The sequence below is a fragment of the Periophthalmus magnuspinnatus genome, chromosome 23 (assembly GCF_009829125.3).
Source record: "Periophthalmus magnuspinnatus isolate fPerMag1 chromosome 23, fPerMag1.2.pri, whole genome shotgun sequence".
In the NCBI taxonomy this organism is placed as follows: domain Eukaryota; kingdom Metazoa; phylum Chordata; class Actinopteri; order Gobiiformes; family Gobiidae; genus Periophthalmus; species Periophthalmus magnuspinnatus.
In genome coordinates, this window is record NC_047148.1 from 4,438,421 (window position 1) to 4,463,189 (window position 24,769).

General features: G+C 36.4%; 1 protein-coding gene across 4 annotated transcripts in view; it reads right to left on the reverse strand.

Moving 5' to 3' along the window:
• Positions 1–24,769, reverse strand: part of dock4b (dedicator of cytokinesis 4b) — a 207,949-nt gene that overhangs the window by 56,752 nt on the left and 126,428 nt on the right. For all 4 annotated transcript variants that reach the window (XM_055231425.1, XM_055231424.1, XM_055231423.1 and 1 more), the window contains exons 17-28: positions 23,828–23,981; positions 20,816–20,913; positions 20,545–20,628; positions 18,146–18,246; positions 13,391–13,472; positions 10,626–10,796; positions 8,031–8,223; positions 5,175–5,311; positions 2,640–2,774; positions 1,172–1,270; positions 187–281; positions 30–105 (exon numbers count right to left, since the gene is read on the reverse strand). In XM_055231425.1, coding sequence (XP_055087400.1) covers positions 30–105; positions 187–281; positions 1,172–1,270; positions 2,640–2,774; positions 5,175–5,311; positions 8,031–8,223; positions 10,626–10,796; positions 13,391–13,472; positions 18,146–18,246; positions 20,545–20,628; positions 20,816–20,913; positions 23,828–23,981 — 1,425 coding nt within the window. The remainder of the gene's footprint in view (positions 1–29; positions 106–186; positions 282–1,171; positions 1,271–2,639; positions 2,775–5,174; positions 5,312–8,030; positions 8,224–10,625; positions 10,797–13,390; positions 13,473–18,145; positions 18,247–20,544; positions 20,629–20,815; positions 20,914–23,827; positions 23,982–24,769) is intronic.

Genomic DNA, 24,769 nt, shown 5'->3' on the forward strand with positions numbered 1-24,769 from the left:
TAAATGCACTCACCACCACACAGACTTACCTTGTAGTCAAACTTATCATTTAAAAAGTTTTTCCTCAGAGGTTCAGAAAGATACAGGACTGTTGTGATGATGACGCTGAAAGGAAGGAGAAAAAGAACAAGATTTTATGTGATGTGAAGTGTAATAGTTAACGAAAACCATCAGATACAAACTCACTTGTTAGTGACCAACCGCATCACTGTCCAGTCTTTTGGAAACATCTCTGGTCGAATGAGGATCCTGAAGACTGTGAAGACCTGTAGAAGAAAGTCCTGGACACAAACAAAATACAAGTTAGGGAAAAACAAATATTGACAAGTATTGTGATTAGATCTGTGATATAATTTTAAAACATTGATTTTGTGCACAATGTAAACATCTCTAAGAACATTCTTTCTAATTTCTTTATCTTTATTTAGACAGAGGAGCCCAATGAAAGCACACAGATTCTCTTTGCCCATATGATGCATAAAAACATGTGCAGGAGTGTGTATAAAAGTTTGTTACCAGATTTAATAGATATTAATCTATTGAAGTGATTAGTGATTGTGGCACCAAAGTATCCAGTTTTGCTTGATCTTGAAATATATTAAACCGAAATATGAACTGAAACTAATACAAGAATCCCATGCTTTTCAGATTACGTCTGTAGAGGTCTAACCTACAGGTACAACACAATCTTTCAGTAAAAAGACAGAATTTTGTTCTTTGCAAAGCACATTCTATTATCTAAATAACTGCAGCCTTTGTGATTTGAACTCAGCTCAAGTTGTGATTTTGATTGATATCTGCAGCCCTAGTAAACATCTTTTGTTGGGTTTGTTTATACCATTTCACATCTCTGTCTATATTTATATGCTGCTCCATCCATAGAATCAGCATCTGCCCTGTATGACATTTAATATATTGTCTCTTTACATACTTTGGGATGCAAATATATTCATACATCCAGCAGTGAGGAGATAAGGTGAATATTGAAATCTAAATTATGCAAAGAGACAACAACCTCTAAGGATGTGTATATATTAAGAAAAGTGCATTACAAACTGAAAAGCTATTCAAAATCCACCTGAAGGAGTTCGTGTACCAGAGTTTGAGACGCACTGACATAAGATTGGCACACACAGTGACACATGCACAGACAGACAGACAGGTGGTGTACCCTCAGGTCGTCTTTGCTGCTGAAGCCCTGAAGCAGCTGCTGGTAATGTCTGTCACTCATCTGTCGCAACAAAGCCAATAAACACGCCACAAACTCTCCCTGAAAAAGACACACAAAAAAAACTCGAATGAGAAAGACGTTTATGTGAGGTTATTTTCTGAATGTTATTGAATTTGTTGAGCTAATATAATCATAGTAGGACTGAAAGAAGTAGGACTGAAACCATTACTGTGACATAAAAAATAGGTCTAAGTGAGGCACAGAAGTACATTTTTCTGACAGTTTATCTTAAAATAAAATAAAGGTGTTGTCAGAGCTTTGTATTCACTAATCATAATTATCATGTTTAACAGTGTGTGCCGCTCAAGGTCTTTGTGGTTGCTAGGCGAAGGTTATGTAGCTTAATTACCCATTCTTACGTCACATCTTCCCAAGTAGCAAGGGAAAATAATTTTTTCTTGCAAACTAGCACTCAGCGCTCGTGTTGGAGCTGTCACCATTATACTGTATCTATGGAATGGCTTTTTCATGGCTTTTCATAAAACTAATTATGGGCAGACACGGCTATCAATGTAAGCACTGGAAGCACAAAATGACCTAAAAACGTATTTAATTTTAACATTTAGTGCAGCGTGGAAAGTTTCAGACACTTACAAGCCCTGTCTCAGATGCTAAGCGATTCTTTGGGGTCCATTATATTTTATCTGTATGCTAATTCCAAATGCTATGCCAACCCTGCTGCAATTAAGCCATTCTTGATGTTTTTGAATTCCATACTTCGTTTATACAATGAAATACTTTGTTAAATAAATCCCTGCTCCATAGCTGACTGATTGGAATAGTTTATGCATATTTGATTAGGAGTTAACATTTGTTTACATCCAGATTCAATATGGCGGCGAGTCAATTGTCATGTGACTAACAAAAATATGACTACCTGGAGAAAACTAGGTCAGATCTTAAATAGTAAAAAAAAGTATGTTAACAGTGAAATGAGGAGTCAAACCTGTCATTTGCACTTTAAAGGTCCCATATTACACAAAATGGATTCTTGTGAGCTTTAAGCCATGTTAGAACATTACACCACCCAAACATACCTGGAGTTGTGTTTTGTTTCATTCACATATGTTTGAGGAAACAGTGTAATATGGGCTCCTTTTGAGTCAAATATAAAGCCTTGTTCAAATCCAAAACCATGATTAACCTCCCGCTCCCATCTCTGCTTCATCATTAGCACAACTCACTTCTGATTGGATCATTAGCCTTGATGATTATCCTGTTAATATCCACATCACTGCCCCCCTGACGCTGCATTGTCCCATAAATCTTAATTATCCCCATTAATGTTAATAATGGTTGTGAGGTTTGAGTCACCATGGCAGCACGTCAAGTTTAAATCTATAATTACTCCAGCACATTTTGTCAAGTCCCCAAACCGTAACACAAGACTAGACAAGACGTGACTGACTGTGACATCCTGAAACTGCAGTCTCATGGAGGGGCCGGCGGGCTGAGGTCGGTTGCTGATTTCCAGAATGGTCCTCATTAAAACTTCCAGAAGGCTCTCCACAATTAGCTGCACCTCCTCTGAGACCACCGGCTCCTGTAAGAATAACAGAGGAGAAGTGAGTTAGGGGTGACTTGACAATTTTGGTTTCATTTGGCCATGTCTTTGGATGTGCAGTTAAGACGTATAAGCAATTAAATCTGCAGTACCCAAGTATTTTTCTCAGTTAATAAGTAAATTCTCTTTCTATAGACAACATTGTAAAAGGCAAGACACTACTCCACCAGTCTTGTCTAGTATAATAATGGTGTGGGAGTGATTGGCGGTCAGAGTGGTAACAATGGCTTACCACCAAGTTACTACCAAGTATGAAATGAATGAATAACTGACTTTGTGTGTCAACAAAACCGCCATATAACACTAATGCATTATTGTATTATAAATATATTTTCTGTGTCCATATATGTCTGAAAATGCTACTCTAAATCTGTGTGCGTACCTAAGTGTCAGATGATTTTTGAAAGCTAGGACAAAGTCAAAGGTAGTCCTATCACCATAATTATTATATCGACTACATCGTTCAATACATAACAGACTGAACAATAATTCTGGGTGATCAATATTTATCGTGTGCACAAATTCTTTGCTCTACTGGGGAATCTTTTTGGTTAAGATTTGAGCTGTAGAACTTTGGCTCTGTAACCTATTAAAAATATAACTAAAAACTGAAAGTTCTAAAGTATTTCATTCTGCTATTTATTTATAGCAGCTTGTGTGTTTTTAACAGTATTGTACATTTAGAATATATTTTGTGGTTTAAATCTGCTATTGCGGTATGGTGTCAGTGGTATTAATTAGTTTCAACAATACTGTTTATCATCTATATATACATATTCATTGTCTCTGCCTTTGCAAAGTGCTATATAAAACATCTACCTCTAACCAGGCTAGTGGGATAAACAAAGGCTTGTATTGTGTTTGTTGTATTACAGCTTGCAATAAAATCCAAATCCAAAATCCAATTAGAATTTACCAAAACTGTTCAGCTCATGACAATTCATCAAAGTGACAGATTTTAATTCAATAGCAGATCTGACAACATTCTGAGACATTTCCAGTTTTTCAGCGGGAGCAGCCGATACAATTGTTTGCATATAAATAGAAAAGATAAGACAGTGAGGAAAATAAACCGGTGTTTTCTATGTCTCTCTCTCTATTCGCTCCCCAGACAAGAAGGACAGATCTTGGACGCAGCTGTAATGAGAAGTAGCTTCAGACTGGCACATTGGCTGCCACTGCTGTCACTTCCCTTTAGAGGCACTGCCAGTCTATGTGTGGGTGCTATAATCCCCCACTGGGCACTTTTACCACAAGCTAACCCCTATGCCAGCCATTAGACCCAACCAGGAAGACCCCAGTTAGCACCATACACACATAAAAACGAAATACACATACACATTGTTTGGAGTGACTGGCACTTTAACAATGCCCAGTGCAAATGGATGGGCCTCATTACCAAACAGTGCCAGTGCCAGCGCCAGTGTCTCAGTTACCAGGACTAATTAACCATACAGGCAAAACAAAGCAATCTGTTGGTAAGTATTAGCTAGGGAAATGTGATGAGACTAAAGCCACAGTCATGACATCATTTCAATTTGTTATATTAATTATTTTAATGAAAGATGGAAAATGGTATATCTCTCAAAAGTATCTACCAACCTGATATATAAGAGTGTATTCAGCAGCATTTATGGGTGTGCTCACACATATATTGCAAAAAAGGATCAAACCAGATCTTCATAAGGACTAAATTAGGCTCAAGTGAGGACCAAACAAGGACAAGTCTGAATGCTCCAAGGGGCACTACAGCTCAAGACAAATGTATACTTATTTTTATATTATTTTGCTTGTATCAGACAACATTAGGATAAAAAATTAAGAAGACAAGATGACTTAATAATCCAGAAATAAAATACATCTTGCCGTGATATACATTGAAGCAAAACTGTTTTGCTCTTAAGGATGTAACTAAGCAAAATTCATAATAGTGCATTTATTGTATTATTATAGAAAAAAGACCAGGATTAGTCTCAGTTTAGTCCAAAGTTTGATGCAGTGGTTATGTAAGAACTAAATTACAACTGAACTTGGTAAAAGAAAAATTCGATTCTCATCTCGCGCATCCAAGCTGCTTCTTCAGTTCTGGTCAGATTGCTGGTGGACACTGCCTTATATCTATCTGAGGGGGGGGGGGGGGGGGGGCTAACTACACTGAAACTAACACACCCATTTGAATACAGTTTCTGTTTGTTGGCTAGGTCTACTAAACAGTGAAACATCTTCATTCCTATGATGTTTTGTCCAGTTGACAGATTTAAACTCCGTCTTTTGTATATAAGACCTACACTAGAACTAAGACATAACAAAACAAATGGATCACCAAGGAAATCTCTAAATAAGTATTTACTCTTTATAATCTGCTATGTCCATACTTACAGCAGTTCCACTCTCTTCCTTCTTGATTAGAGACAGCATGCTGGTGAGGATCCGTGCACACATGACCAGATCCCTCTGCTCCTTCATGTGTGCATGGAGGAGTCGGAGCACCACTGGCAACAAGATGCACCTCGACTCTGCAACAAAAATGAAGTAGTGATCTTAGATTTAGAGTTAGATAGATTTTAGGGATTAATATAAGGACTTATTTGGACATACTAATAATGACAATCTGAATGCAAGAGATGGGATAAGGTAATAAAGCTTTGACATAAGGTTAGGGCTGGACAATATTAGTCAGAACATAATTATCTGCTTCAAACGTAATTTTAATGATGCAAGGTTCATAATAAACCTCTCAAGCTGATAATTTGAACTGTTGGTGGTTAGTAGCCTGCTCTCGTCATAAACATCATTGGTTGAGAGGTCAGATCCACTGACTCACAGGTTGGCGGTGCATTTCCACCTTCCACAGATATATGCTATCGTGTCCTTGGGCAAAACTCTTAACGCACCTTGCCCCCGATGACTGCATACAATGGTGTATGAATGTGTGTGTAAATGGGTGACTGGTTCCTTGATGCTTTGAGGTGGAAAATTGCTGTATATAAAAATGTGACCATTTACCATCACTGCCCTTTTTAAATTATTGGGTTTTTGTTTAAAATTGGATTGACTCCACAGCTCCACATAAGATTATCTACTACATAAGGGTGAGTTGTTGTACAGTTGTCAGGAGTAAGGTATGAAAGCAGTCCTGTATTGCAAACAAGCTCACATATTTCTGTGGTGGAAGCGTTTAAATATGTTGCTATAATTAAAGGTTCCTTGGTGTAATGTATGGTATTGTATTAATGTGAACAGGATGACGGATGTGTTTTCCTGTTTAGTTGAAGCCTTTGGGGAACAGAATTTATAAATAAACGCTAAACACAACATGATAATTTGTTTTTATTAAGAATAATTAAGTGACATGGAGCTCTGTGGGCTAGCATTTAGCCAGAGAGTGTAGAAATTATGGCACTGCAGGGAGGAACACCTGAACATGGTAATATGGACATGCAGCGCAATAACTACACACTCATTCATTATAGCAGGGCCCATGCATTAACCCCAGCTATTTATTTTAGTTAATTTCATACTGTGCTGTTCTATACCTCCCCCAAGATGGGTGTAATTAGCTCTTTGTTAGTTAGAGAGTGGAGGTGGGTGATATTGACAAAAATGAACACCACAATATATACATATATATATATATATATATATATATATATATATATATATATATATATATATATATATATATATATATATATATATATATATATATATATATATATATATATATATATATTTAAAATCTCAATCACAATATTATGGTAATAGATCTGATATGTGCTAAACATACTGTACTCATCTGATTGTCTTTGCTATGATTCACTTCGCTTGTCTTTGCTATGATTCACTGCTCAAGACTTAATGCTTTTCTACCTTTTTACCACACCTGTAAATGCACATTTATTTTTATTTTATTCTCTGTCCACCACAAACCCTGACATATTTGTATCTGGTGAAAAACTACAATTGGTTGAAGAAGTACCTTGACATCGTAATTGATTCACATATTAATTTTAAGTCACATGTTAAACAAACCATCAAAAGGGTCAAATTCAATTGATCAAATTTCAGATTCATCCGAAATTCTATGTCCACCCAAGCAGCCAATATTTACATGCACTCCATGATTTTCTCCCACCTGACTTACTGCCTGACGAGCTTGTCCCAGGCCAACCATACCACACTCAGAGCACTACAATTACTGTATAAACAGACACTCAAAGTTCTAGACAAAAAAACACGCCACTTCCATCACTGCAGCATCTTATCTAAATATAATATTTTAAGTTGGGAGAATCTGATTAGATTCACAGATGCCTGCTTTGTTTATGAAATCTTACATGGACTCGCCCCTCTACCGCTCAATGACTTTGTTGGCCTAAGATCAACCTCAAACCGCATCACTAGAGGAGCCTCAAGAGGAGACTGTCTGATCCCATTCAGAAAGACAGCATTTGGTCAATCAGCCTATTCTGTTAGAGCTTCTAAAGGGTGGAACAGCATCCCTACAATTATCAGGGAGAGCTCCACATACAGCTCCTTTAAGTCTCAATTTAAACGTTGGCTTTTAACAAATCAGACCTATCAACACCAAACTTCTGCTGCTGCCATCTAGTGTTTGTCCTTTGCATGTGCTTCTCTGTAATTCTGCTTTAAAAAATCTTTTATTGCCCCTTTGTTTATTTTCTTGTGCTTTTTTAACATAATCTTTTATTGTTATTAATTGCGTGCTGTTCTTAATAACCTGTCTGTTTTAATTATTTTTCTTCGCTATGATTCACTTCTTAAGACTTAATGCTTTTCTACTTTTTAACCATGCTTGCAAATGTTTTTATAAGGAGCCATCTGTACATCATGGCAACGGACAACAGATGAAAACTAGCCTTTTGGCTAATTCTGGCATGTTAAACAGTTACTGTTGGTCAACATGCACTGTCCGCTATAAATAAATAAATAAATAAATAAGATTGTGGCTCAATTATTGCAAAAAATGAATTGTCTACAAAATTTAACCCAAAGCGTAGTAAGATTACAATGCAAGTACATTTGTTTATTTTTTAATCAGTCATTTTTGCACCCTTTGAAATCATTGTATCATACAGGAAAGGTGAGTGTATCATAGAGGTAAAATAAGTGCATCATAGAGGTATTATTACATGCTTACATCATAGAGGTAAGCCTGACATTGTGATAACGTATAAACCCAAAAGTGTACTTAAATGTAACACCTGCCGTTACCTGGGTTGATATAAAGCTGGCTCTCCACAGTCTTGGCGATGCACTGCAATTTGATGGTCTCTAGGGGGCAGTCCGCTTGAACAGTAGTGGGCAAACTCGCCAGTGTCTCCCTGACGAATCCAGCCACTTCTCGCACTGTAAAAATCTTCAATAATTCTCCATAAACAGCAGGGAATGTTCGAAGGAAAACAGCCTAAAGGGGGAAAAAACAGCAATCTTTACCATAGTGATCAGTCTAACCACAAGTAAGACCCATCAATGTTGAAATAATTGGTTATTTAAGACAAAATCAATATATTGATATTTTCTGCTGCTAAAAGCAATCTTGCAGCATTATTTTTTGTAATTGAGCAATTTGAGACAAGATCAGCACTAGAGTGTACAATTCCTGTATTAGGAATTGATTTAGTCTAATCCCAATTAATTTATGTTAAGGGATTAAGTGGATTAACAAAAAGCATTGGGCAATACAGGCTGGAATATAAAGTACACAGTTATAGTGAAGTTGGTTTGGTCTGGCATTGCATTGTGGGTAGAATGGATAAAGGTTAGATTGTTGTATACTGTAGCAAATGAATCAAGATTAATAAAGATTAAATAACAAAATGGTAAATGGTCACATTTTTATATAGTGCTTTTCTACCTTCTAGGCACTCAGACTGCTTTACATCAACGGACCACTCACCCATTCACACACATATTCATACACCTGTGTACACACACACTGGGGGCAAGGCAGGTTAAGTGTCTTGCCCTAGAACACAATGACAGTATTCATTTATATGAGCTTGGATAGCACCGCCAGCCTGTGCGTCAGTGGATCTGAACATTTTCCCAGTGATGTTTATGTTGAGAGCAACCAAATCAGAGGACGAACTACTGACACTTTTTGTATGAGTTTAGTACTCAGTATTCTAGATTTTTCTCAAATGTTAATGCTCCCTGACAGTTTAAAATTTGAAATACTGCACCATTTTTACACAGCAAATTACTTAATTTAAGTTGTAGTTCTTTGTTGTATGCTGAACACAGCACCATAAAGAAACACTGCACTGTAAGTATGGTATTTTATATTATAATGAACTGATATTTTGTGTTTATTTCAGAGTTGACACCTTTTGTGATGTGTTGTTGTTAATGTAACTGCTTTTGTATGTGACACTTAGATGCTATGCCGACAAGTTGATGTGAAGTTTCTATTCATCAGTTACTGGTCTGTTTTGGAGACTGGCTCAAGTGAGTTGAGACTGCTGTTGTTTTGCTCTTGTCTTGGTGTGGGGTTGCGGCCTACAGTAGACCTTGTGTTCAGAAAATAAAATTTGGCATTTTTCCTTATACCAGAGTGCTACAATACGACCAAAACACCTAGGAAAACTCAGGCATACCCACTTCTCACACTTGGCTGTATAAAAGAACAGCTGTAGTGTGTAATTAGACAATTCTCAAGCTCTTTAGCTGGTTTGTTTGGCTCTTGTTGAAAATCAGTGAAGGAGGTCGCTCTCCTGCGCCGACCTCCCACAGCTAAGTGAGGAAAAAACACACTAAAAAAGAAAAAAAAATCCAGTTCTGACTGAAAAGCCCCAAGCGGCAGAAAATTCAATTACAGACAATTTCGCACCTATCGCAACTGAATTAGCACAAGTCCTTAAAGGGTACTAACCAGGTTTTTGGGAAAGTTGAGGGAAAACTTCTATTTTTTCTCATGTAACATTGGAGCTTTTTTCTGAAATCTTTTGGACTAAGGTGCATGAGCCAGCACTTAAAATGGCATATTTTCCATTGCTTCTGCGCCATGAAGATATGCAAATAGTTCGACAGTTTAAGATTTTTTATCACAGCTATAAAAGTTTAACAAATAGCATATATAAGGGGAAAGGCTTGAGCCCATCTGTGTGGATTTTGCATGGAGTTTGGCATGTTTCTTCCTGTGGACACTCCAGGTTTCCCCATCAACCCAAAACATGAAATAAAATGCTCCAGCTAAGGTGAATCTGATCAAGTATATCTCAAGATCTGGAGATGAGTCTAGACATTTATCTCAACAGAACTGAACTTATGGGTCAAATGTAGAAAACACATTTCCTTAAGGGGACAACAAATTGTTCCTTAACCTTAAAAAGCTCCTATATTACACAAGATTGACTCTTGTGAGCTTTAAGCCATGTTAGAATGCTGTTACCTCATCAAAAATATACCTGGAGTTGTGTTTTGTTTCACTCACACATGTTTGGGTAATCCTGGTTTATTAGTCTGTCTACATCTCCAAAGCTCAAAATACTTGGTTCCACCTTGTGATGTCATGACTTTGATGATCTTTGTGTTAAACATGAATGTGTGAGTGAAACAACACACAAGCCCAGGTATGTTTGTGATGAGGAAACAGCATTTTAACATAGATCTGAAAATAGCATTAATACTGTGGTTGGTTCTCCAGTGCTTACGGGTAGTTCCAGTGGAAGGACGGGTCAAATGCAGAGGATGTGTTTCCCCATGGGGACTATAGAGTATACCTTAACATTAGTAGGAGCTGAGTAGATTGCCAGTTCTTGGCTCTTGGTCTGAAAACTTTTATAAAATCCACACACAGAGCCTTACCTGAGTTTGTGCAACTGGACTTGTGCCTTTGTTTTCCTGGGAGAGGAAGAAGCGAATGGACATGAACAGCTCATGGATACAGACTCGGAACTCCTCCTCATTCTGCCCCCCAGTGGCCAGAGAGTAGAGGCGTCGCGACTGGATGATGTATTTGAAGATGTACTCACTAGCCTAAAGGGAGGAGAGCCGTCAGTACTCATCATGTATTCATTTATCACACACTATGAGAGATTGTATCAGTGACAGTGATAAGATTCAGAGTTTGGCATTAATTTCTTCTCTTTTGTAAAGTGAAAAGAACAGTGTAATTTGAATTGATCTGATGACTGAAAATCTGTTTGCAAAAAGGGGTGTCAAAATGATTTGGTTAGTTGATAATAATAATAATAATAATAATAATAATAATAATAATAATAATAATAATAATTTTGGTTACAATAAATCCACACAAACTGAAAATAATAATAATTGCAGGATTTATATATCTATATAACTGGCTGTTTATGTCATATTACCTTAACATTTCCAATTCAGAAAGTTTAATTCCATAAAACTGGCTACATACTAGAGGAATGCAACATATCTGACAACGCTAATGAAAAAAAAAAAAAGGAATTTTACATTTGTTTGGTCATGTTGATAATTTGTAAGGTGTGCATTTGTAAAATAGGCTCACAGCACAGGGCTCAGCAGCGTGCATGTCTGAATGCTAACAGTCACATTTATTAAAATCAGAAAATGTAAAATAAGCAACCTAATAAAATTGTAATTAATTAAAATAAAGACTATACACTTTTTTATATGTAGAATACTTCAGTTTGTGGCGTTGTTTTAATATTTATTAGGCCTATGCCTCAGTATTATCATTAGCGTTGAGACACAAACATCCCACTTTCTAAACACAGCGTGAGAGTGTCCTCCAGTGAAGTATACATTTTATTTGTGCAGTGTTTAGCATGTTGTCAGTGACATCCACCTGCAGTGCCCTGTCCACTGCCCTATCTTTAAATATTTATAAATTTTAGCGTAAAAAAAACCTCACAGAAATACAACTTGACATGAAGTAGTGATGCTAATAGTGAGATTTCTGGGTGCTGTTGTGCACAGAGCCAATGGTAACATTAAAATTTGATAATCTGACAATCATACCTATAACCCATATCTATAATACTTCATCCCATGCTTTAGTGAAATGGATAAATTAGGCAATAAACGATTATGTTTGGCTGCTCAGTTAAATATAAACAAATGTGAGAATTGTTACAGCCCTAGGCCTTCAGCTCCTATATGCCCATGTGTTGTCTCGGCTATCTCTCCAAAACCTCTTCAGGTGGTGCTCCTGCAGCTGGCTGTTGATCGACAGCAAGGCCTGCATCTGATTGGAGCATCAATTACGAGCCTGGCCAATCAAGATTGACCGCCCCCTGCCACTCCTGGCTGCTTGGTTCTGGCTGGAACAGCATGCCACTTTTGTACCTAGTGATTCTTTACTTTTGGACTTGGAAATTGTGATCCTCCTAGGTTGTTTTTTTCCCCCCCTCTTTGGTTAATTCTGAGACCTGTTTATTTTGTGCAGTTGTAACTTTTGGTAGTTTGTTTGTTAGCTGTGTTTAGTTACACATTGATCTACTCTGTTTAGAGCCTATTTTGTTAGTTTTTACCATAACATTCCTTTTAAATAAATTATAACTTGACAATTTTCCATCTTGTTTTGTTACTTCCCCTTTTCCCTAGCCGAGCTGGGTCGTAACAAATTGGGGGAAAAAAAAAAAAAACTAGGAGGATCACAATTTCCAAGTCCAAAAGTAAAGAATCACTAGGTACAAAAGTGGCATGCTGTTCCAGCCAGAACCAAGCAGCCAGGAGTGGCAGGGGTCCTTGTAAAGGGGTACTGCCAGAGGTGGAAGATCTTGATTGGCCAGGCTCGTAATTGATGCCCCAATCAGACGCAGGCCCTGCTGTCAATCAACAGCCAGCTGGAGGAGCACCACCTGAAGAGGTCTTGGAGAGATAGCCGAGACAACACATGGGCATATAGGAGCTGAAGGCCTAGGGCCGTAACAAGAATCTTAACACATTTGATAAAAAAGAGTATAAGCAGTTTCAAGGCATCTCTTAAACCCCAGCTCAAGACAAATGCTGTGTTTTGACAACCACTCTAAGCTTCAGTCCCTGGATCCCTACATGAATAAACTGCATGCACATCTGTGGTGCATTACTCATTTATTATTAACTGCACAACAAAGTATTATTTACAGTGTTGCCAAATGTATATTGAATGATAGATGAGAATACACAGAGGTGAAGCTGCTCTTTTGACAGCATCATACAGTGTGTATACCAAGACTGAATAAACCAAAGCATTAACTATGCATGGTGTGTTTATGTAAGACTATATGTTGAATGTATTAACATATTATATGGGTATACATTAGCTGTGCTGCATGATACAGGGATGTTACATTTTTATGGCTTTGTTTTAAAATACAGAACCGTCAGTTCAATTGGGTTTGTTGCTTAAGTTAACACACATTGTAAAGACTTCATGTATAAAGCTTGTTTCGGAATTGTAATTTTAAAATTTTGGATTTCAAAATGTTTAAATTATAAAAATGTACCGAAAACACTGGACTTAGTGTGTATAGTCACCTAAACATAAAGCTTGTGTTTTGTTTATACATAATAATATAATCTCTGCTTGTTTTATATGTGAGTTTGTTTGTAGTTTGTGTGTGGCTTGTGTGTAGTTTGGTGCATGGTCTCACCTTGAGCACCTGCTGGATGTGATCTTGGTGCTCTGCGTCAACGATGCGGTCCACGAACCACTTGAGCACTTTGATCAGGTCTCTGGGGACAGAACGCAGTCATTTAACATTCATCTCCAGCCACTGACCGGCCTGCGCACCAACAGACTCACACATAGAAGGCAGTGCACTAGGTTTCATTCAATTACATGAGCTCAAAATGAACCAAACTGAAATCTTCTCGTCAAATCAATTCTTGGTTGACTGAAGACAGCAGGAGCTAGCAGTTCTATATTAGAATTTCTTGCAAAAACTACTATGTATACAAAGAAGTACTAGTAAACATGGCCATTCCGGCTTGTCACTGCCTGATCTTATCAGATCACAGAAGCTAAACAAGCTCAGGCTTGGTTAGTACCTGGAGAATACCAGAGAATACCAGGTACCACAGTGGGCCGTCAGTGGTAAAAAAAAACACATGACCTAGTAAAGATTGACCGATATGGGTTTTTTCATGGCTGATGCTGATACCATTTGTTTAGAATCCAGAGCAACCGAGGGCTCTTTTGGGCCAACATAAAAGGGTGATTTAGATTTTTCCACAAATTATGTAATTTAAATTTACTACAAACTTGCCCAAGCCCTTTTTTATCACAGACCTATAACAGATCTGGGTATCACATTTAGTGCAGTTATCTCTTTGCATTGAAGTGTTAAAACAAAGCTTGTGTGTATGTTCTAGGCACCAAATCGACAAAAACAAAATATCAGTCTGTCCAACCCATACGTGGGTCTCTAAAAACTGCATGCTTCAGCTGCTCATCGTGGACGCACATTTGAAGTGCTCAAATACAAATATTGGAACAGTATCTCTATGGACATGTTGCATTACTCTAGATCCATGGAGGATTTCCTTAGCATTTTTATTTTTTGACGGTCCATCCCCAGCTGAGAGTTCAGGAAAGGAAATGGCTGTTACTCAATTGTGTTTATTACACTAAATAAACATGAAGATAAGTAATTTCATCCTAGAGTCTTAGCTTTTCTTTGGTTTGGGCTTCTGATATGACCCTCTCCATCTCCTACTGATCTGCTAGGTAGCATTCTCTATCAGCCTCGAATTTTGAGATCTGGTCCTCTTGACTTGAAGTTTCACCACATCAGTCTGGCACTTGGTCCCAAGTGTCAGCAGCTAAGGTCTGGCACTTCTTGATCTTGTCCTCCGATTTGTGCATCATTGTCAGGAGAGGAGACCTGAGCATTCTCCCATTAAAATCAATGTACTTAGAGGTCCACCAAGTCATGTTTCCCCAACTTTCCCTCTTATTTTAGATTTTGTTTCAACAGCCTGTATCTGTAGACTATCTTTTATACAATAGAGTTGTTGGGATTTTTTATGTTCAAAAATAATATTTTTATAGCAACAAGTTACACCATGAAATATACACAGCAGTTTTGATGCATCATAGCCTAACTAATGCCTTGAACATCCATGGACAGCCAAAAGGTGGTCAGATTTAAATGTGAACTATTTTCAGTTTGTGGGACCATGGTGTAAGCGGATTAAACAACTTGGAGCGGTGTCTTACTCAGTTTTAATGCTCCGCTGGGTGTCGTGGTGTTATAGACTCCCTGCCAGTGTGTTAAAACTGTGTAACATACTGCTCCTCATGTTTAATCCTTACATAAAACTAAATATTTAAGTTTAAATGTTATTTTCAATGAGAACACAACATCATGTCACTAGGGCAACCAACCAACTAAGGCAATATTCTGGAATATGTCCAGGACGAGACAATTTATTTATTGTTTTGTTCCACAGTATGGCATTAAATACCTATTGATAAATGTTTAATGCCATACTAGGGCTGTGGCAAAAATGGAAACATAGACAGATCGCGGTCAAGACTTTGGTCAAAGCATGTGGAGCTGAAGAGGAATCACTGCTCACCTGTGTAGAGGAAAGCTATATGGTTATTATGTATTATCATTCACATCAGTTACAAAAAGTAAACAACTATTTTCTCACAATTTATAAGTGAAATTTAAGACCTAATTTAGTGCACAGATGTCGCATGTCTTTCTGCCAAGTGTTTCACCAATAGTGGTAACGCATGCATGCAATTAATCTTAATATTGTAAAAGTGCATTCCACATTTTAAATGTGGATTTCTTCGGAATTATTGGTGCAATATCCATCCATTATTATGCAGTGATCCTGACAGCCAGCTCTTTATACCTGAATACCTGAATTCCACCAGTCTCACTGAGATGGAAGACTCGAGAAAAATCAAGATTGATCAATACCGGGGGAAAAAAAATATGATTCTTTTCCCCCCCATACACCCAATGCCAGGTGGAACTGTCCAGGCAAAGCAGTAACATCTCCATGGAGACACACAGGTGGGGGAGTTACATAGTGCACCTTTAAGTCTTCACAGTCCTCCACAGTTCAAATGTGGATGGTCATAAAAAAGTTTGCCACAAATTAACTAAAGCATGTGTGATAAATATTGAACCACAGACAATATTTTGTGACAGGCCTACATTCACTGTTAAATCTTTACTTCTGTTGCCTTGTAGAAACTACTATCATTGTTAATTTATTCAACTTCACTAATAGCTTTCAAAATGAGATATGAAAAGGAATGGAGGTCATGAAGGACACTGTTTTTTGCATACAAATGGTACAAAAAAAAGAAATATATATATATATATGCCTCGACAATTTTACTGATGAAATCTGTACGTATAATTAAACATCATTTGCTCTGTAAATCAGGCCTTCATGAGATAATATATCCTTCAACATTAGATCAGCAACATAGTTAAAAGTATTGATTATTATATGTTAAGGTTAGGGTTTGTGCAAAGATACTGACACTTTTAAATCTTCAATAGCTCCTATAACTCTTAAGTTATACTCACCAAATTTTAGCAGCAGGTAAACTGAACCTTCCAAGATTTTTGGCAATATATATGGTTACACTGAATTCACACTGAATAGCTCGATTCAACACACTTTGCATAACATTTGAAAGCAGTTCCGGGCTTATGGCTCTTATTTGATCTTATTTGATTTATTGTCTGAAGCTTATTCACAAACACCTTTTCTTTCTTCTCTAGTCAGGTCATATACTGCTCCCTGTGTTTGAAAACGGCTTATTATTCCTTTTATGGCATTTAGGCTTGGGGCATCTCTGGTATTAAAATGTCGATGTGACACCACTGGGTTTCTGAATTTAACCCATGTGACTCAAAGTACCACTGTACAATGAGGGTTCGTTCCTAGGTGCTGCATTTGCTCATATTAATGTCGGAAGCTTAGTTCAAAATGCTCTGACAAAATAAAAGAAAAATATTTAGACACAATTTTTTTTTTTTTTCAACTGTCAGTGGACCTTCGGCATAAGTGGTGCTATGGGTTGTGTAAAGGTTAGCCAAGTACCAACTACGGTTAAGGTTAGTGCTGTAGGAAGTACTCAATTTTGTTATTAAAACGTATGAATACTGAAGCAAAATAATACTCAACTAAAAGTAAAAGTATCACATGAAAAAATCTACTTAATTAAAGGATTAAAGTACTTTAACTTTACTTTAAGTAACATTATTTTGGGCATATTTTGAAGTCTTACAAGGCTTCAAAAGTAGTGATTTTGATAGATTCGTGCTGAATTTTTCATGGACATGTTAAAAAATAAAACTCACAGGCTTTTCAGCAGCTCTCAAACAATCATAAAAAAAATACTTTTCAGTCCTGTTCAAAAATGTACTAGAGTAGAAAGTACAGATACCTGCTCTCAAATGTAGTGAAGTACTTTGTACTTAAGTGTAGTACTTTACTTTATACTTTTACTTTGTTACATTCCAGCACTGCTTAAGTTTAGTCTACAGGGAATGAATGTAAGTCAATGTCCCTGCAAAGCAATAAAACCTAACCTGTATGCCCGTGCCATCCTCAACACTAAATAATCCAACTTTAATTTCTTTAATTTCTTTAATACATTGAGTGCTTTATGCATGTGTGTGTAAGATAACAACATGATATCAGCATGGGTCTCATAGCAGGTACAGCGAGTGTGAAGGAGGCAGCAGGTGAGAACAGCAGGTCGTGAATATGTGAGTCTGCATGGGAGGGATCAAAGAAGAACCAGTGAAGGAGAATGAAGAAGACACAGTGCAATTCTCGACACATCCACCAGGGGACACTAAAGTCATTACATTAATACTAAAGCGAACACACTCACAGCACTGTGCTCAAAAGTTACAGCTGTTGAGACATTTAGGGAGGGTCAGTTTGAGTTGTTTAATTTGTTTGGAATGGTATAGGTGATCACACTATTTCTCAAGAAAAAGCTACTTGACATTATATATATATATATATATATATATATATATATATATATATATATATATATATATATATATATATATATATATATATATATATATATATATATATATATATATATATATATATATATATATATATATATATATATATATATATAATGTCAAGTAGCTTTTTCTTGAGAAATTGGGATTAAAATGTCAGTAGTTCAGTCCAATCAATCAGTTTGTTTGTTTTTTTTTTGTCAGAAATGTCTTTTTGTAGTAACCTGTAAGATTCTATATGCATGTATATGTGTGCCCAATAACATTCTATCACTGGGATATGCTAACTTTGGGGTTCATAGTTTTCAAAAAGCTAAATAAATTAAAAAAAAAATATATATATATATATATATATAAAATAATTCTAAATAAAAAAATTACCTGTATGACAAAGCTCCGGCAAAGTGGCTCTCAATGTAGGTGTCCATGACTGGTTTAAAATGTTGGAATTTGCTGTCTTGAAGGAGGTTGATTATGTGAACCTTGGAAGAAAAAAAAAATGGGATTTTTGCATTAGATTTAGGCTTTTCCAAACAAGTACAAATAAAGAAGGATTAGAAAACTTAAAGGCGCACTTTTAACTTTTCTGGTGGAGGATAAGACTCCTTCCTGTCTTTGTGGAGATGTTATTGTTTTGTTACGTTCCATAGGATGATATAAAGCAATGTATCTACCATTTATATCATTACAGGTGTTTTTATGGCTCAAAAATATCTAGTATTCGTACTGTGAGTGAAGTAACCTCTCCGCAGATGTTTGTCAAAGTTTAATGCCTGGCTGTGGAACATTTTTTGACAAAGCAACAATATCCAGAAAGCAGGTCACATACCATACACCAGAAAAATTACACAATACATCTTTATATACAGAAACCATGGTTTTGGATGTAATGCATAAAATTAGATTTTGGAGTAAAAAGTTTCAATTTTATTTCTTAATCTTAAAATATTCACCAGTTACGTGTTGGTTATATGATAAATCAGGTGTAGGCATATTACATAAGACCAAAACCATTATGTTACACAACCTAAGACGTTGGCTTTCTAAATCCATTACTGTGTGGTTTCCTCTGTGTGGAGATTGCTGTAAATTCTGCATTATCTACCAAACCACAGGAGATAAAATATCCACGAGTCAGGCTTATTTGATTGATTTTAACTCACAAATAGAAAAGGGTATAGCTCTCCTGTCTCTACGGACCTTTTCATCACCGATAATGCCACAGGAGGGAAAAAGTGTGTTCTTGTGTCAGTGTGTAGAAGGAAAGGAGAGACGGTTAACCAATCGATCTATCTGCAGTCCATCAGTGCAGCATGGTGTGACTGAGGGAGATTGGTTCACAGAGTACTGAAGCATTATTGCACCAGACCAGAGAGTACTCCACAGCCAAAACTTCGTCTTAGCGAGTTGTCTGTTTACGTACTAGATAGGTCTATGGCAATATTATGTGGAGTATGAATCTTAATTTCCGTGATAAAATCTAGTAAAGTATGTATGCATTTAAAGGTGCGGTACATAACTTTTCTGATTTGCTTTGAATGTTAAAGGGCCCATATGACGCTCTTTTCTGATCTAAGTTTACAATGTTGTTTCCTCATCAATAACATGCCCAGACTTGTGTTTTGTTTCATTCACATAGGTTTAACACACAAACCCTGCATATTCTTCTCTCAAACACAAAACACCTTGTGATGTCAAGTGGCAATACAGGAAGTGCTCCTCTGTGTTTTTAAACTCCATACACCTTCATTCATTTGGATGATTTCAGCCCTGGATTTCCCAATCTCTTCTGAACAAAAGGTAAAAAGTAGCTTGTTAACTTGAACACTACTGCTTGATGGCATCACAAGGTGGAAAAAAGCATTTTGAGGTTTGGAAATGTAGACAGACTAATAATAAATGGTTACTCAAGCATGTGTGAATGAAACAAAACACAACTCCAGGTGTGTTTTTTGAAGAGGTAACAACATTCTAACATGGATTGAAGCTCACAAAGGTCAAGTTTGTGTAAAATAGGACGTTTAATTACTGTGATAAAAATTTGTGGGATATTTATCGTTTGTATATATTGGAAATGGCAGACCAGTGCTGCATATTTAATTGTAATCACATTTGAAGTACTGTTTGAAGTATCCAAATTATTCAATCACAAATCAGTTTAGCAGCAGTTATTTGGTAATAGAATGTGCTCTGCGAACAACACAACACCCTGTCTATATGTACGGTAGTAATGTGTTCTGAAATGTTTAGGATGGGATAACATTCTTGTATTACTTAAGTGGTTTGTATGTCAGTCTTCTTTCAAACTATAATGTGCCTGAAACAGTTCAAACCATTCACTGAGTTGAATACTTATTTGAAAGTATTCAGCTTTCAAATAAGTATGTTGGTACCTCTCGTATTTGTATGTCTTTATGTCACAACTACGTAATCCCTTATTTTGTATCATTTCAAACACTGTCTCACTCTTAGTTCACTTTATAAGCACACAATTCCAATCCCTTGTTTTGTATAGTTGTAATGTTCCTTTTTTGTTGTTATATGTACTAAATAAAATAAATAAATAAAAAAAACATAAAACAACACATCAAACAAAATAACAAACAAATCACTGCAATCTAATTTGGAGGTGAATAATACAAATTACAAGGATAGTTTTACTTATCATTAACAATTATTATACAGGTAGCAAAAGAATGCTAGCCTTAATAATGAAACCTAATCCCTTCTTGCAGATAAAAATAGAAGTAAATTTCAAATCTTCAGTAAACTGCACTCACCAGTGAATCGAAAACCTTGAGTCCATATCTTTGGCTGCTTTCATCTAGAATCCCAAACAGAGTGTCCAGCGTGTCCTGAAGGAACTGAGAAAAAGACAGAAAGAATACAACAGTTACAAGACAGCACAGTGACCTTTTATGTGTAACTTTATATGAAAAAAAAAATAATCCAAAAACATGATGAACCAAAATCAAATAAGGAACGATCAATATTTCAACAGCAGAGGAGCAGAGGCAATTTTGAGCCAAAATCTGATAAGAATGGACCTACTTTGACAATCTCGGAGCCATCGATCTCCTTGAGCTTTGACAGGCTGTCGTTGATGCGTTCAGGGTGGGCACGCCACTTCAACAAGTCCAACATGTCCCCTGGAGAGAAACAGAGTGAGGGATAGCATTTAGGAGAAGAAAAATAGAGCACACCAGGCTTCAGATTACAAACACTTGTGTGTGAGTGGTGTAGGGCTGCAAGATTAACCACAATCAAATCAAACTAGCAATTTGAATGGACGCAATTAGTAAATCACAGAGACAGGAATATTTGAAGTACCATAACTAAACAACTAAATATTTTATTTGGCATAAGAGCTGCTAGCCCTGTATTTAAGGTCTGTACAAACACGTTCTGAAGTTTGTCAGTTCATATTTCAGTGTTTTTGTCAATTCTTTTCAACACATTAAAAATATGAACTCGGGACAGAACTCCCTGAATGTTTATTTATGTATTTTTATTTGTTCATGGCATTTATTATACAAGTAGGCACACTGCATACATTTGGCGCATTTGTGACATAACTGTCATGAACAAAAGAAACAGGAATGAAGATAAACCTTGTGCAATGTTATGCTGGTCTCGAACAAGTTATAATGTTTGAACTTCTTTTTTTTAAAGTGTATCATCGTAATTACTTGAAGGATAAGCAGTTGCATAACACATTTGGATCTGTTTTGTTAACTGCTTTAATTGCATTTTAAAGGTGCTATATTGCACTAAATGAACTCTTGTGAACTTTAAGCCATGTTATAATGCTGTTACCTCCTCAAAAACATACCTGGATTTGTATTCTCACGTTTGAGTATCCTTTTATTACTAGTCTGCCTAAATTTCCAAAGCTCAAAATGCTCTGTTATGTCTGAAAGGGGCAGTTTTCAAGTTATCAGCTACATTTTACTTTTAGTTCAGTAAAGATTGGCAATTCCAGAGCTGAAGTTATCCAAATGATTCTAGAGAAGGTGTATGGAGTTTAAAAACACATTCCTGTATTACTACATGACATCACAAGGTGGAACAGAGCGCTTTCTGTTTGATAAAAGTACTCAACCTAAATAATGGGTTTGTATGTTCAACATGTGTGAAAGAAACAAAACATGTTGTTTTTGTTGTGGTGCATTTTTATTGCCAATCCACCTGTTGTGAGTCTCTTCCTTGGACTATTAAGGTACTGCTCTGGCAATACCTAAGAGTTGGGACTAAATTATGACTGAAATCAACACTACATCGGGAATAAATTGGATCAACCAGGAACAAAGCCAAACTGTTGTTGTGTCATTGGGCCAAAACACATTGAATTGACTTTAATAGAAAAACTACAGTCTATTGTCACTATCCAGATCAGTGTACCCAAGCGCACCCAACATGTCTACATGTCTACACAAAGAGATAAAGCACAATGAGTTTGAATACAGCCCCAAAACCTCAGCAATGATGACATTTTCAAGTGTGACAGGAAATAAAGGCGATAAAAAGTAATCTCTCTGAGGCATAGTTCCCTTATGAATAAAACATTAGAACAGAGACAAACTTTTACTGTGCCTTCAAATTCAGCTCGATATTTTTGAACAAATATGATATATATAGATTTATTATGACAATTTGCACTATTACAATAACAAATACTTGAGATGTTTAGGTTATTCCCGTTTATAATATTTTTTCATATAAACATGAGCTGTACAATGTTGCTAGTGGAAAATTACGCTGCTTTTCTCTTGGCCTCTGCACAATTTAAGCTAATTTGGTGTTCATGAATATTCGATAGTTACAAAACAATGGAAATTCTGCTGCTACTGGGTTTCCGATGGCAACACAACATTCTATAGGCCAATACTATTTAATATAGTTTGGGGCAGGTAAATTGAAAATTTTTCAAATGCATGAATAATACGAGGGTCATTCAATAAATAAGGTGAATTTTTCGGGATAAGGACTTTTAATACACATTTTTTTTTTTTTTTTTTACTTGTTTTTCACATGGATTTAATTTCTTTTGCAGATTTAAAAAAAAAAAAAAAAAAAAACTTAGAGAGTTTTGGCGATTAACAAAGATGGTCGACCAAGAAGCATGCTCCAGGATTGAACAGTGGTCAGTTATCAAGTTTTTGGTTGCTGAAGGGCACAAACCCATATTCATAGGAGAATGTCAACTGTGTATGGTGCCACATGTTTCAGCCAAAAAAATGTCTACAAGTGGGCTAAATTGTTTAAAGAAGGATGGAGCAGTGTTGAGGATGAAGGCAGGCCTGGGAGGCCTACAGAAGTGAAGTCTCCTGAGGTGATCGAACCATACACAGTCGATATTCTCCTATGAATTTCAACAGGTTTGCACCCTTCAGCAACTAAAAACTTGATAACTGACCGATATTCTCACCTGGAGCATGTTTCTTGGTTGGCCATCTTTGTTAATCTCCAAAACTCTCAAAGTTTTTTTTTAATCTGCAAAAGAAATTAAATCCATGTGAAAAACAAGTAAAACAAAAAAACCCTCACCTTATTTATTGAATGTATTAAATAATATTATATAATCTCGTATTAAATAATCTTTTGTTGTAATATAACAAAGTCTTGGGTCACGTCAATATCAGAAATAATTGGGCGACAATAGCTCAGTTAGTAGAGTGAGTGATCTGAAGATTGGCAGTTTAAATCGCTTTCAACGTAAACATCACTGGCTGAGCGGTCAGATCCACTAACCCACAAGTTGGCTGTACAATTCTACAGAAATCAATGCTGTCGTTGTGTCTATGGGCAAGACACTAACTCACTTCGCCTCCAGTGTTTGCATACACTGGTCTATGAATGTGTGTGAATGGGTGAGTGGTTCCTTGACGTAAAGCACTTTGAATTTGAAAACCAAAAATCTTCACTTTGCTGCCAATTTAACACATACAATTCCCCATTCAATAGAGATCATACTCAATATATTTGTTCAAGCTTATGTAAAATCACCATAACCACACTTCCCAAAATGTAACAATGAATACAGTGAATACTCTAATATTTTACCGTTTTGTGTGAGTTTGGTGGAGCAGAGGAAACTGGTGATCCAGAATGACTCCTTGGTCCCTTTTAAGGTCTGGTTGTTGGACGGCAGGTTGGCCTTGGAGAAGGGCATCTTCAGGTACCGCGAACAGTCGGCCAAACTCGTGTTCTCCTCACACTGCACAGACAAAAAAAAAAAAAAAGATAAAAAGTTACATTTGTTAAATTGGCAAAACCAATGTGTAAGAAAATAGTGTAAAAGTGTTTCTGGAAATATATGGATGTAATTAAAAAATTGTGGGTGATATATTGTTATCATCTTTAATATTTGACTCTAAAAATCCTCAAAGGCGTACTACATTATTATATTTTTTTTTTTTCCTCTGGTGGAGCAGTTTAAATTCAGGTACTTCTGTCTTAAATGTACACTGTGTAAATTTTCTGGTGGAGGGTACACCACCTGCCAGTCTCCATGGAGGTGTTGTTGCTTTGGCTAGAATTTTCCGTAGTATTAACTTTATCCCGCTCCACGGAGACAAGAACATTATGCTACCAGACCAAGTTACTGGTCAGATCTATGAAGTGGCAATCACTTACTTTAAGAATTTTATTTTTTCAATATATTGTTAAGGAAAAATGTATATTCCACTATTGATTACTACTTCAGTCAAACCTCAAGGATTGCAAGATTCACCGAACTGAGAATCTGACAAATAGTAGAAGCAATTCAAAATTTAAATATCAAAGGAGCTGCCCTAGTTTTTAGATTATGTGAAGATTTTGTTTACAACATTACATAATATCAATGAATCAGTTTTGTTTGGCCTCTAAAGACTTCTACAAAAGCCTCACAACTCAATAATTTGATATTTTGTTTTTCCAGACCTGTGGCAATGTCTAAGTATCTACAATGTCTGGACCAATTCTTGTGAGTGTATTTTAGGCCAGACAAGAAACTAGGCCATG